Raw genomic sequence first — 12,048 nt, forward strand, 5'->3', positions numbered from 1 at the left:
CTTCTGTCTGACACCGCTCTGGCAGAAAACTCTCACAAATGTCAAAGAAACTCTTGGTTTTAACGCCTGGTTATTTCGGAAGCTGTGTTCTTTATCTGCTGCAGTCACGTCACCTTGTGTCAGTTCTATTCACTGACATAGTATGCCACACTCTTATCCCCCATGACTATTCTTACCCCATGTCTCACTCCTAGATTTCTAACGTGATGTGTTGGTTTTTTTTTTTTCTCCTTCTCTTTGCATAAAATCATCCTTTAGCACCCTGGGCGACACCATTACTTCTGTAGTTAACAGCAGACAAACCCGGCTGATCTTTTTTCGAAGGAGGAGCCTTTCAGCCTTGCTAAATATCTTTTAGCTTATTGCTATTGATCATCCCTGATGTTAGGGCCTGTTCACACTATGTGCGGTGACTGGAGTTGATCAAGTGCATAGAAATGCACAGTCACTGCATGGGTGCCAGGTCAGGATGGTGGTGTGCCAGGTCAGGACTCAGAAGCACCTGGAACTCTGTAGGTGCATTGAAGTCTGGAGTGTGCCGATTGCTGAGCAGGCATGTTCTTGATGGCATGGTAGGAGTTGCGCCAGAACATAGGCCAAGGTCAGGTTCAGACAGAAGTCAGAAACAGCGTCAACCGGCAGGTGTGAAGGCATGATACACGCCAGGTTGGTAACAAATGAGCAGCGAGCTACCAAATGGGTGTTTCTGAAACAAAGGCATTTAGTCTAAGGTCAAGTCTCTAGGAACAGTTGAGTACCACTCAGCACTCCGTTCAGGAAATGTCCTCAAGACCTTAACCACACATCTGGGCCCTTTTGAATGTTACCTGCAGAACCTTTCCTTAAAAGATTGGTGGGCTTCTGTCTTCATGAGTTAGATGCACAAGGAAATGACCAGATTTGTCTTTCGTATAAATTTGCATACTTAAAAAAGTTTCCTCTTCTACTTTTCTACTATTAAATAGGAATAATTACGAGCTGCCTGTTGTAACCGAGCTTTCCTCGTTTCACTGATTTCATTTCAAAGCTGCCTTTTGGCTTGCTTTAAAGAATTGAGACTTTGCATCTCTTCGTGATTTGAATTGCTCTTAATGTGCTGATCTTCTTTTCTTTTTTATTTTATGCCTCCTCTTGCATGTATTATGCATGCATCTCACGCTTTAGGTTGGTTAGTAGTAACACAGAAGATGATTTCTCTTCATTTTGCTTTTATTAGGGGGATGACTAGGTAGCACTTTTACCCCAAAACATTTAGGGGTTTATTCACTTAGCTGAGTGAATACCCGAGCCAAAGTGAACAGAGCTGGACGATGTTCGGCTATTCACTGCGGCTCAGTACGGCTGATCTCAGCCGTACATCGGCTGCCATCAGTCAACCAAAGTGCAGAGGGATTTTGACTCAGCCGATCCAATATTTGGGTCGGCTGAGCTGAAGCTCTGGCAGCTCGGTCGCTGCCTTCGCCCCCTATTCTCATAGGGGCTGAACGGCAGTGAGTGAATAGCCGAATGCAGTGAGTGAATAGCCGAAAGCCGACCGTGCTGTCATGGCCGGCTTCGCCCAGTTGTTGTTGTTTAATGACAGATCAGCGTCCCCAGGTCATTTGGGGACGCTGATCTGTCATTACAACTGGGAGGAGCCAGCCGTGAGATCACGGCTGGCTCCACCCAGCTGTCATTTGCGTGGAGAAACGTCGGCTTTGGCTGTCACTTGCCTTCGGCTCGGCTGAGCCGCTTGGCTCCCTTCGTCTGCTGTATGGGCTATTGTGAATAGCCCTTACAGCAGCCCTTCGGTTCGACTGAACTAAAGGGCAGAGGCGACTGAAGCGCGCTGAAGGATCATCCAAAGCTACGGCTGGATCCTTCGGCTCTTTAGAAAATAACCCCCTTTTAGTTTCCAGCCTTAACATGGAGGATTGAGGCTGGACTTACACTATGGGGATGATGTATAAATGTTCCGCGCAGAGTATAGCGGTGGTGAATGCCATTCATACAGCATTCCGCCCTTTGGGTGGAGCCAAAAAGCATAGGAGATTGTTCTCCTAGCTCCATCTAGTGGCAGAAATTCCACGTGAATGGCATTCACCCCGTTATTCTCTGGGCGGAACATTTATAGATCAGCCCCTATGTGTTTTCCCCCTGCTGTGTTTTCAATTGAAATGCATTAAAATGCATGTCAGTGCACGTCAACACTCAATAATGTGAGTTGTGGTATGTTTTCAATGTGCTTTGCATTGAATGCCAACACATGGGCTGATATGCATATGTAAGTGTTTGTCGCATTTCCATTTCAATGCAAAGGTGTGAATCCAGCCTCAGTTCTCATGATTTACTTGTAATAACACAAGGGAATGATCTGATATAATTAGACTGCCTGCCAAGCAACTATCAGTTCACTGTGCCAGTCTCCTCACTTTCTAAATACAGATTCCCTTTAGGCAGGCTGCATGGTGGGCATCTTAAATGTATTCTATAAAACTCCCACCAAACAAATGAAGAAATAATGAGGAATTGGTTTGCAGTTTGGCCTACTGCCAGCGATCTAATGTTACATTGAGCCGATAGTCTATTGTACTTATTGTAGGTAACAGAGTGAAGGACAAATCACGCTAATGCTATAAAATGTGTCATGAGAGTGGTACAACGTGAAAAAAAAGTAAGTAGGTTCTCTCCATGTATCAACTACAGTCATGGATTTCAAAAAGTTGGCAAACCCTGTAAGAGGCAGTGACATAAAAATGGCTGTATCAGAAGACCAGGAGGGCTGGCGTGTGAGAAGAAGCAGCAGCAGCAGCAGAGGGAGCCAATCAGTTAATGTGCTAACAAGAAGCATGCTGATGGAGAGGAAAGTGACAGAGAGATGAGGTCATCACTGTCCTGCTTCTCCTTTCACTGTCCAGTCCAGGTAGGTAGACTGAGGACATCTAGTGGCAGAAAAAAGTACTGCAGGAAATTCTCTGGATTGCAACTGAATATTGCAGCAAAAGCTGGGCTGGTTATTTTGGCTTTTAATTAGCTATTCAATGTTTATCTTGTTATTTTGGCTGGAGTATTGCTGTAAAGTATATCTAAAGCCAAAGTGAAATCCAAAATGTTACCGCCATCACCAGAACCGCAGGTGAGGGGATTTTTTTCAAGGAGGGGGGGGGACCTGTTCTTTGACAGCTATCTGAGGTGAGGATTTCTCCTCTTTGATATAATCCCTCACTTCCTGTTGTATCATTGGATAGGAAATGAAGGGGAATCTCCTCAATTGTGCCCACCGCAATCAATAAATAGGGAGGGGAGTGGTTTTACCTCCATGAATGGATTACTATTACTAATTATACAGTATATAAAAACACCAAATTATGACCCAAATTCATTTGATTTTGCACTCTCCATGTCATAGGTGTATCCAGGCACCCTCCATGTCCATGTCATAGGTATATCCAGGCACCCTCCATGTCCATGTCATAGGTATATCCAGGCACCCTCCATGTCCATGTCATAGGTGTATCCAGGCACCCTCCATGTCCATGTCATAGGTGTATCCAGGCACCCTCCATGTCCATGTCATAGGTGTATCCAGGCACCCTCCATGTCCATGTCATAGGTGTATCCAGGCACCCTCCATGTCCATGTCATAGGTGTATCCAGGCACCCTCCATGTCCATGTCATAGGTGCATCCAGGCACCCTCCATGTCCATGTCATAGGTGTATCCAGGCACCCTCCAAGGCCATGTCATAGGTGTATCCAGGCACCCTCCATGTCCATGTCATAGGTGCATCCAGGCACCCTCCATGTCCATGTCATAGGTGTATCCAGGCACCCTCCATGTCATAGGTGTATCCAGGCACCCTCCATGTCATAGGTGTATCCAGGCACCCTCCATGTCCATGTCATAGGTGCATCCAGGCACCGTCCATGACATAGGTGTATCCAGACACCCCCTATGTCCATGTCATAGGTGTATCCAGGCACCCTCCAAGGCCATGCCATAGGTGTATCTAGGCACCCTCCATGCCCATGTGATAGGTGTATCCAGGCACCATCCATGCTCATGTGATAGGTGTATCCAGGCACCCTCAAAGGCCATGTCATAGGTGTATCCAGGCACCATCCATTCTCATGTGATTGGTGTATCCAGGCACCCTCAAAGGCCATGTCATAGGTGTATCCAGGCACCCTCCGTGCCCATGTCATAGGTGTATCCAGGCATCCTCCATGCTTATGTCATAGGTGTATCCCAATTTACTCAAAAGATATTGATTTGACTATTAATATAAAAACTAATATTAACACTACAGCACAGACGGGCTGTAAAGCAGTTTATGTTCAGTGAATACAAGCTATGCATGGTGAACAGGCCTTATTATTTCCTGTGTTGTTCTCCTATTCTATCCCTCTGGCATTCCAAACGAGAGATTTTGTATTCATCTGCTGGTAATGCAAATAAAAGAAAGCAAAGTTTACCCTTGAGATTTCGAAATATATAGTATATTGAGCTCTTTAAACTTATTAGTGCCAGCCACAGGATAGCGCCTTCAATTTGCAGTGGTCATATTTATTTATTGCGCCTCTAGCGACCGCGATCTGTCAATGGTCCTTGGACGCAACCCAAAACTGAGTAGTTTATCCTTTTATTCATAGTTACAACTAAAACGGATTTTTTCACCATTGCAACATAACCCTCCCAATATCCTTCCCTTAACTCCCTACAAAATAGTCTTTCCATAACCCCCACCTACCCACCCACCCAACACAAAAGCTGTTTTGTCATAGGGAAAGCAACCAAACCCCTTATAGCTGAACTTGGGGCACAAAAAATGTTGTGAAATATATTTCTCAATTGCCACGTTAGATATAAATCCACTTTGTTTGCTCTAAATGTATTCGCAACCCCAGGTTCACTTTTGTAAAAGTAGTGATGACATATAGCATGCCCAGAGAGCTGAGGAGGGTGAATCTAAAGATTTATCTCATTTAGCCAAAGGAGTGAACAAGACAAATCTGTATGTGTATGGCCAGGTTTAGGTGTCCCTTGTGCTGCTTTGGGCTGTCTCAAACCAGGGCAATGAGGCATCACCTACATTGAAATAGCAGCACAGAGGGAGCTCCACTGCCGATGGACACAACATGCTAATGACGCTCTAGATGGCGCCCTGGTGGTGTACACCCTGCTCTGGCCAGCATCCTGCCCACCTCACTGATGTCACTGGTTGCCAAGAGCTGGAGGAGTGCCAGCTAGAGCATCCCCAGTTGTGAAGAGCTGGACGGGGAGATGTGTATGGCCCTTACACAGCTCTCCACCCCAGTTCTTAGCAACCTGGCCAGAAAGGGGTCTGCCACCCCCCAAAGACCTGTCTGAGGTGGCTTCATTATAAGGACAGGCTTGCTTATGCTGGTGTTCATTGCCAACCCAAGCATGAGCTTCTATAGGTTCCCATCGTATTTATTTTTTTGACTCACAGTTAAAAAATCCAGGTAGACCAGTTTGGTAGCATTTTGATTGATTTGAAGTAGAGGACCATGTTTATCTGCTAGACACGGCCATTTATCTCTGTCTCTGAATTTCAAGAATTTCATGATACATATTCATGAAGGAGCACCAGGTGGTGACTCTGATGATAATATTCTGTGTGCCCTGTTGATAGTATAAACAGGAAATTGTTTCTTACCTGTAGATATATAATCCGTCACACTATAAGGGCCCATTCACATTTATGAGCTTTAACACACATGTGCAGGGGTTTTCCTTTGTTTTTAATGTTGCCAGTTAACGCACACGGGGGTATCCAAACGTAATTGCTGTTTCATATCTACTGTTTATGTGAACCTGTAATAATAAAATGCCTGATATAGGTTATACACATGGTCTAACTCAATCAATGTGTGCTTCTGTTTTTTGAATTGTACCGAGAGAATCATGGATGAGAGGTTGAAACACAGAGCAGTAATTGAATTTCTGACTAAAGTGGGTTGTTCAGCTGTTGAGATTCATACACGCCCGAGGAACATGTATGGTGATGCAGTAATTGACGTGAGCAATTTCAGGCGTTGGGTAAAGAAGTTTCAGAGGGGAAAAAATGAAATTGTTGACAGGGCATTGAATGGTCGCCATTCAAGCTCTCTTCGTCCAAATTGTAGAATTTTTCCAAACTGGATCTGAGTCCTGGTAAATCAATGCGTCAAACACGATGGGGACTATGTAGTAGACTTTATGTATGACCATTGTTTCCATCTCTGCAGGAATCACATTTTGATACAACCTCGTATATGTAGTGTAGTGACATGCAAAGCTCCTCATAAAGCATGATAAAAACACACCTCAAAAACATGCCTTTACACATGTATAGGTGTGAAACCTGCCAAAAGGTCTCGGAAGAGGGCCTTCAGTTCCTTCAGGAGGAACAAGTCTCCTGTTACATCTACAGGGCCAATTTTCTTGGTTTTTATATTCACTGGTTTAGCTACTCTATGTGTAATGGTCCCCATAGCAAACCTTTCGTGGCTTCACACTTTTGTGTCACAGCATAGCTCCCAGCTGCCCCTCATGTGGAGGGGCTGTCTCTCTTTTAGAACCCAATTCCTTTGTCCATCTTTCCCCCTCTATTTCTATTTCTTCATCACTTGTATAGACCTCTATAATAATTGTACTGTTTAACTACCAAAATGTCATAGTTCACCAAACTGCTTTTGCCTGCCCCCTAGGCATAAATGCACCATTACCCCTTGCTGTGTGGGGGCAGCCCCAATGCAAGGGGAAAATGTTTAATTGCTCTAGAGTTGGGCTTTAGTATCCAACAATATGTATGTAGTGCTAGGGCTTGCCTGCTTAGATTCAGATTGGATGGATTGTTTTAGGTAGACCCTCACACTACGTTTATCATACATACTACACTATCAGAAATCTTAAAAAGATTGTGCAATTATTAGACAAACGGTTGTTATCAGTATGGCCAATTTTAAAGGGAACCCGTGCTGAAGAAATTTGGAGACCGCCGCATTGCTGTCCTACGTCTGAATATTCCCTTTAAGTACTTGCTTTTGGTTCTATTGGTGCGGCAGTTTTACATTTTGCAGTTTAGCTTGAAAAGGTTGCAACTGCTTGTCAGGAGTTTGAGAAAGTTGAAACGCTTTATAAGTGGCCAGCAGGGGTGGTGTAAGTTGTAACTACGGTATTGGTGAAAGCAGATGTAGATGGGTTCCTATTCGTTATTGTTTGTAGCATTGGCTGTTTATTCAGAGGACTGACGAATTGCCGAGAGGGTCTCATTATAATAGATTCTGTAACAAATGAGGACGTGTGGGTAGCCACAAGCCGACCATCAGATTATCTACAGTGGAATTGCTTTTAAAATTTAATGTTTTGAGTTTTTGGGCCATTTATACCTCTGTACTGTAAGTGTTAGCGAAGCTTTTAGATTGTGCTGACCCTGCAGTAACAGCCAATGGAGATGGACTAGAAATGAATGGCTTGTATTTGTTTTGTGTCTGTGGTTTTTTTTTTTATATAATCAGATGTACTCAAGTGATCAGATGCAGGCTTTGGAGGGCTTTTTCTGGACCTAGAAGGATTCAGTTACCATCTTTTCACCAATCCAAAGAGTTTATTTAAAGCCCAACTAAACTTTCAGTTTTAAGTAAAATGCATTTCAGGTGCATCAAAACAAAAGACATGCAAGGTTTTCTAGTTAATTTTCTTAAAAAGCAGCCACAGCCTGAGTAGAAAAGTCTTCCCCCCTGCCAGCATGCTGTAGACAATGGCACTTGCTCTCTGTGTGGATGCAGTGGTCTCTCTACAGAAGTCTGATATGTCCCTTGCCAAGTCAGACCTAGAGCTTTCCAATCAGCAGGGAGCATGAGCTTTTCCGACTACAAAGCTACACACCTGACTCAACATGGGGAGGGGGGGGGGGGTTGAACAAAAAACCTGTTGTTTTTTTTTGGACTTCTTTATGGTTTAGTGTTTTGGAGCTTTGAGCTTCAAGCTACAAAATGCTTATGTGTGAATCAGGGCAAAATCTTGTAACGTGAAAATATGACTCAGCAGGGGTCATGTCAGACCTCTGCAGAGAGACCACTGCTCCACTGCTTCTATACAGAGAGCAAGAGTCCTTGTCTACAGCATCCTGGCAGGGGACAGTCTTTTCTACTCAGATTACGGCCTAAAGAAAATGAACAGACCTTGCACAGCTATTGGCCCACCAAGAATATATTTAGCTGATTCAATTTTAAAGTTCAGTTGGGCTTTAAAAAGAATTGTCTGGGTTCGCAAAATAGGGGGAAAATGAATGCTTTTGGGTCAAGAATGAACCTATCCTTGGGTGCGTGCATGCCTAAAGGGATCCTGGGGATGCCTCCTTTAATATGACTCTATAACAGGGGTAGGCAACCTTGGCACTCCAACTGTGGTGAGACTATAAATCCTATTATGCATCTGCCCCTGGGAGTTATGCCTGTGAATGTCAGTCTTGCTATGCCCTTATGGGATGTGTAGTTCCTAAACAGCTGTAGTGCCGAGGTCGCCTAGCTTTGCTCTATATGAAGAGTGTTGTGTGTCTCCAGACAATTTGACAATAAGACATATAATTCCTTTTGAACTGAAGGGACCCTTGATGATCCCAGTTTGACTCTCAAAGGACAGCAAGAGAAAGAAAAATGATAGATTTCCAGATTTGAGTGAAAGGGAAACTTGCGCTGTAGCTAGAGATGTTTCATCCTGTTTAATTCTACTACTACTTGTATGATTTTGCAGTCAGTTGAGGCTTCTTTAATTACTAATTTCACTGTTCTCATAATACATAAATGTTGTCACTTGGTCACCAGTTCCTTTTTGTCTTGCAGCTTTCTGCCAGGAAGTACAAGCCGAGAATGTCACGGTAGTAGAGGGAGGCACTGCAGAGATTACTTGCAAGTTACACCAGTATGACGGCTCCATCGTGGTGATCCAGAATCCCTCCAGGCAAACCCTCTTCTTCAATGGCACACGTGGTGAGTGTTGACTTGGTGTTCCAGTATCAACCGATCAGTCATCCTTTCCTTTCATGTTAAAGAATGCAGAGAAATATATGCCTGGTTACAGTGCCCCCAGTATTCTATGTACAGCAACAAATAATGCCAGGCCTGCTCAGAAAAGCAGTGCAAAGGTCATTGATGACATGCAGAGTACAGTAACCCACAGCAGCCAATCACTTTTGACCTTTGATTTGACTATAGTAAATTGAAATGCGGTTGCCATGTGTTGCTGCACTTTGCATATCACCAGAGATCTTTGTACTTCTTTATTAAATTAGCCCAGTGTAAATCTGATAAAAGCTGACATTATACGAAGCAGATAAAAACCTTACAAATGTCTGTCTGGTTATAGACTTGGCAATTTTTCAGAAGTATGAAAACAACCTTTTCTACAGGCAATCCTTACCAAGAAATTGTATTGATTTGCACAGTCATTTAGAGTACAGGGTACTTACAGCCTGATAGAGTTTTTGAGCTATGGCCTGTGGCTAAAATCATGCAAGTCCCAATAAAGCCCGATTGGACATTCATTTTAAATCTACAAAATACATTCCAGGTGCATCACAACAAAAGTTGTAAAGTCATTCAGTTGGTTTTCTTTGGAAAGCAACCACAGCCTGAGAAGAAAAGTCTGCCCCCTGCCAGTATCCTGTAGACAAGGTCCCTTGCTCTCTGTATGGAAGCAGTGGAGCAGAGGTCTCTCTGCATGTCCCCTACTGAGGTATACTTCCTCTGTTCTAGGAAGGCTTTCCACAAGATTTTGCCCTGATTCAAGTGTTTTGTAGCTTGAAGCTCAAAGCTCAAAATGCTCAAGAACCAAATCCAATGCTTTTAAAGGGTTATTAAACCCTCAGCATGTGTTTGCATATATCTATGCAAGCAAGCAAGCAGTAGATATATGCAAAAACCTAAAAAACAAAAAACCTTTTGAAAGCGATTTAAACTTGCCTGTGTCTAAGCAGCGCACTCCCGTCCGAACATCAGAACAGTTTAGTTTTGGGCGGCCGCAAAGGAACTTGGGGGCGGGCGCATGCGCACTTCAGATGTTCGGCAGAGAGAAAAGGAGAGACACAAGGTATGTCTATGGAGCAGCATGCACCCGCACAGACTCCATGGGACATCAGAGAAGAGGAGGACAGAGGAATTGGATCAATTAAGAGACATCATTGAAGGTAAGTCCTTACACTAACATTGGGTGGGGGGAAAAAAGTAGTCTTTAATGTCATTTTAAGTCATGCCTGTTTATTTATGAACACCCAGTTGTCTGTACCTCGACACCCTAAAGCTCAAAAAGGTACATGAGCTACTTTGGAAGCAGAATGGGACTTTTATCACCATAGACTTCAATGATGGTGCCTCAATATTAGCTTTTTTTTTCAAGGCTAAACAACCATCTCCTTGTCCTCGTACTCAGACTTTGGTGGTTGTCTGAGGAAGTTTGTGCCAATTCAGCCAAAAGAGCTTCTATGAGGATAGGTACTGATACTGGATGGGAAGACCTGGCTCACAATTCTGCATTGCAATTCATCCAAATGGGTTGAGGTCAGCGCTCTGTGTACGCCACTTGAGATGCATCACACCAAACTCATCAAACCATGATCATCTGTGCATAGAGACACAGCCATGTCAGTACAGAAAAGGGTCTTCCCCAAACTGTTTCCACAAAGTAGAAAGTGCAGAGTTGCCTAAAATGTCTTTTGTATGGTGTAACATTACTAGTACCCTACACTGGGAACACCTGAACCTAAGACCTGGTTCACAAATCTGCATTACAAGTCATCCCAAAGGTGTTCCATAGGGTTAGAGTCAGGGCATTGTGCAGGCCACTTGAGATGTTCCACACCAACCTCGTCATTGATAGTACCCTTTTCTAGAGACACCTGAACTCAATAATTTGGATGGGTGGCCATATAGTGTAGGTGTGATGGTCAGGTGTCCCCAAACATTTGGTAATATGGTGTGACTTACAATTCAGGAAGTTCAGTATTATCTAGCTAAAATTAATCTGCCATTAGCCGAATTAAGTGGTGTGCTTTGCTATTGCAACGGACCAGCTGCCGTAGTCAGATATCAGAGAAACCCGCCTTGCAGCGAGTTGGTGGCACTTACAGAGCATTAATTGTCTGCTTAAATTGCTTTAAAGCCTTGTGTATTGTTATAAAAATATACTTGCATGAGGTCTGTGTCACTGGGACGCAACAATTCAAACGCTCCTTCTGTGTGTGTACCTTTTGTGACAAGGCTTCATCTACCTCACTCATTAAGGATTTTATAACTGGAGGAAGAAGGAAGAGGAGATGCTGGGGAGAGGAGACTGGGGGAAGTTAAACGTTACAGTTAAACATAATGATACCATCCTCCCTCGTGCGATTCAGGCGCTCTGCTCCACTTCTAATTTTATCCAGACATCTGCAGCTTCAATTCAAAGGCAGCGGAGGAGGGAAGGAAGGTCTCACTTATGAGGGAAAGCTTCCTCTCTCTATATCATCATTATTACTCATTATCGCTTTCATAGACTGGAGATCGCATGGGGTATTCATATTGTGTACAAATGCATATAATGTGTCCTCAGACAGTCCCCCACCTTATTTACCCTTCCTACACTGATGGGCCGATGTTTCCTTTTATGAAGATTGGAAAATGGAAGAAAAGAGTCTAAATGGCTATTAGCAGAAGTTATTTGCTGAAGGCTTGCTGTCTTTCGAAGGGTAGTTGTGTAGAAAAAGAAAAAATGTGGACATGGAACTTTAAGGAGGCTTTCTGAGAAAGAGTAATGCTGAACTCTGGTATACAATTTACCTTTTAAAATACCTAAATGTGACTTCTGCATCAGCCTCTTGCAGCTAATGTACAACAGAGCTCAGAGTGGGGGGAGAGAGAGAAGTAGCACAAGGAGTCAATCAGTTGCGCAGCATTGCAAGGAGCGTGCTGATAGCAGGAGATAAAGTAGGGAAGGGTCAGAACCCCTCTGGGGTTTATATTGAGGTCTGTGGCTCCATCAGGGTGATTCACAATCTGTATTTTTTCCTGGTGACCATTCTAACTGAGA

At 43.7% G+C, this 12,048-nt stretch overlaps 1 protein-coding gene across 1 annotated transcript in view; it reads left to right on the forward strand.

Annotated features, from left to right (window-relative positions):
- The window catches only part of CADM4 (cell adhesion molecule 4), a 368,016-nt gene that overhangs the window by 299,046 nt on the left and 56,922 nt on the right, over window positions 1–12,048 (forward strand). The window contains exon 2 of the mRNA XM_018554631.1: window positions 8,829–8,975. Within this exon, the coding sequence (XP_018410133.1) occupies window positions 8,829–8,975 (147 nt within the window). The remainder of the gene's footprint in view (window positions 1–8,828; window positions 8,976–12,048) is intronic.

The sequence above is a fragment of the Nanorana parkeri genome, unplaced genomic scaffold, assembly GCF_000935625.1.
Source record: "Nanorana parkeri isolate BGI_ZX_2015 unplaced genomic scaffold, ASM93562v1 scaffold166, whole genome shotgun sequence".
Lineage (NCBI taxonomy): Eukaryota > Metazoa > Chordata > Amphibia > Anura > Dicroglossidae > Nanorana > Nanorana parkeri.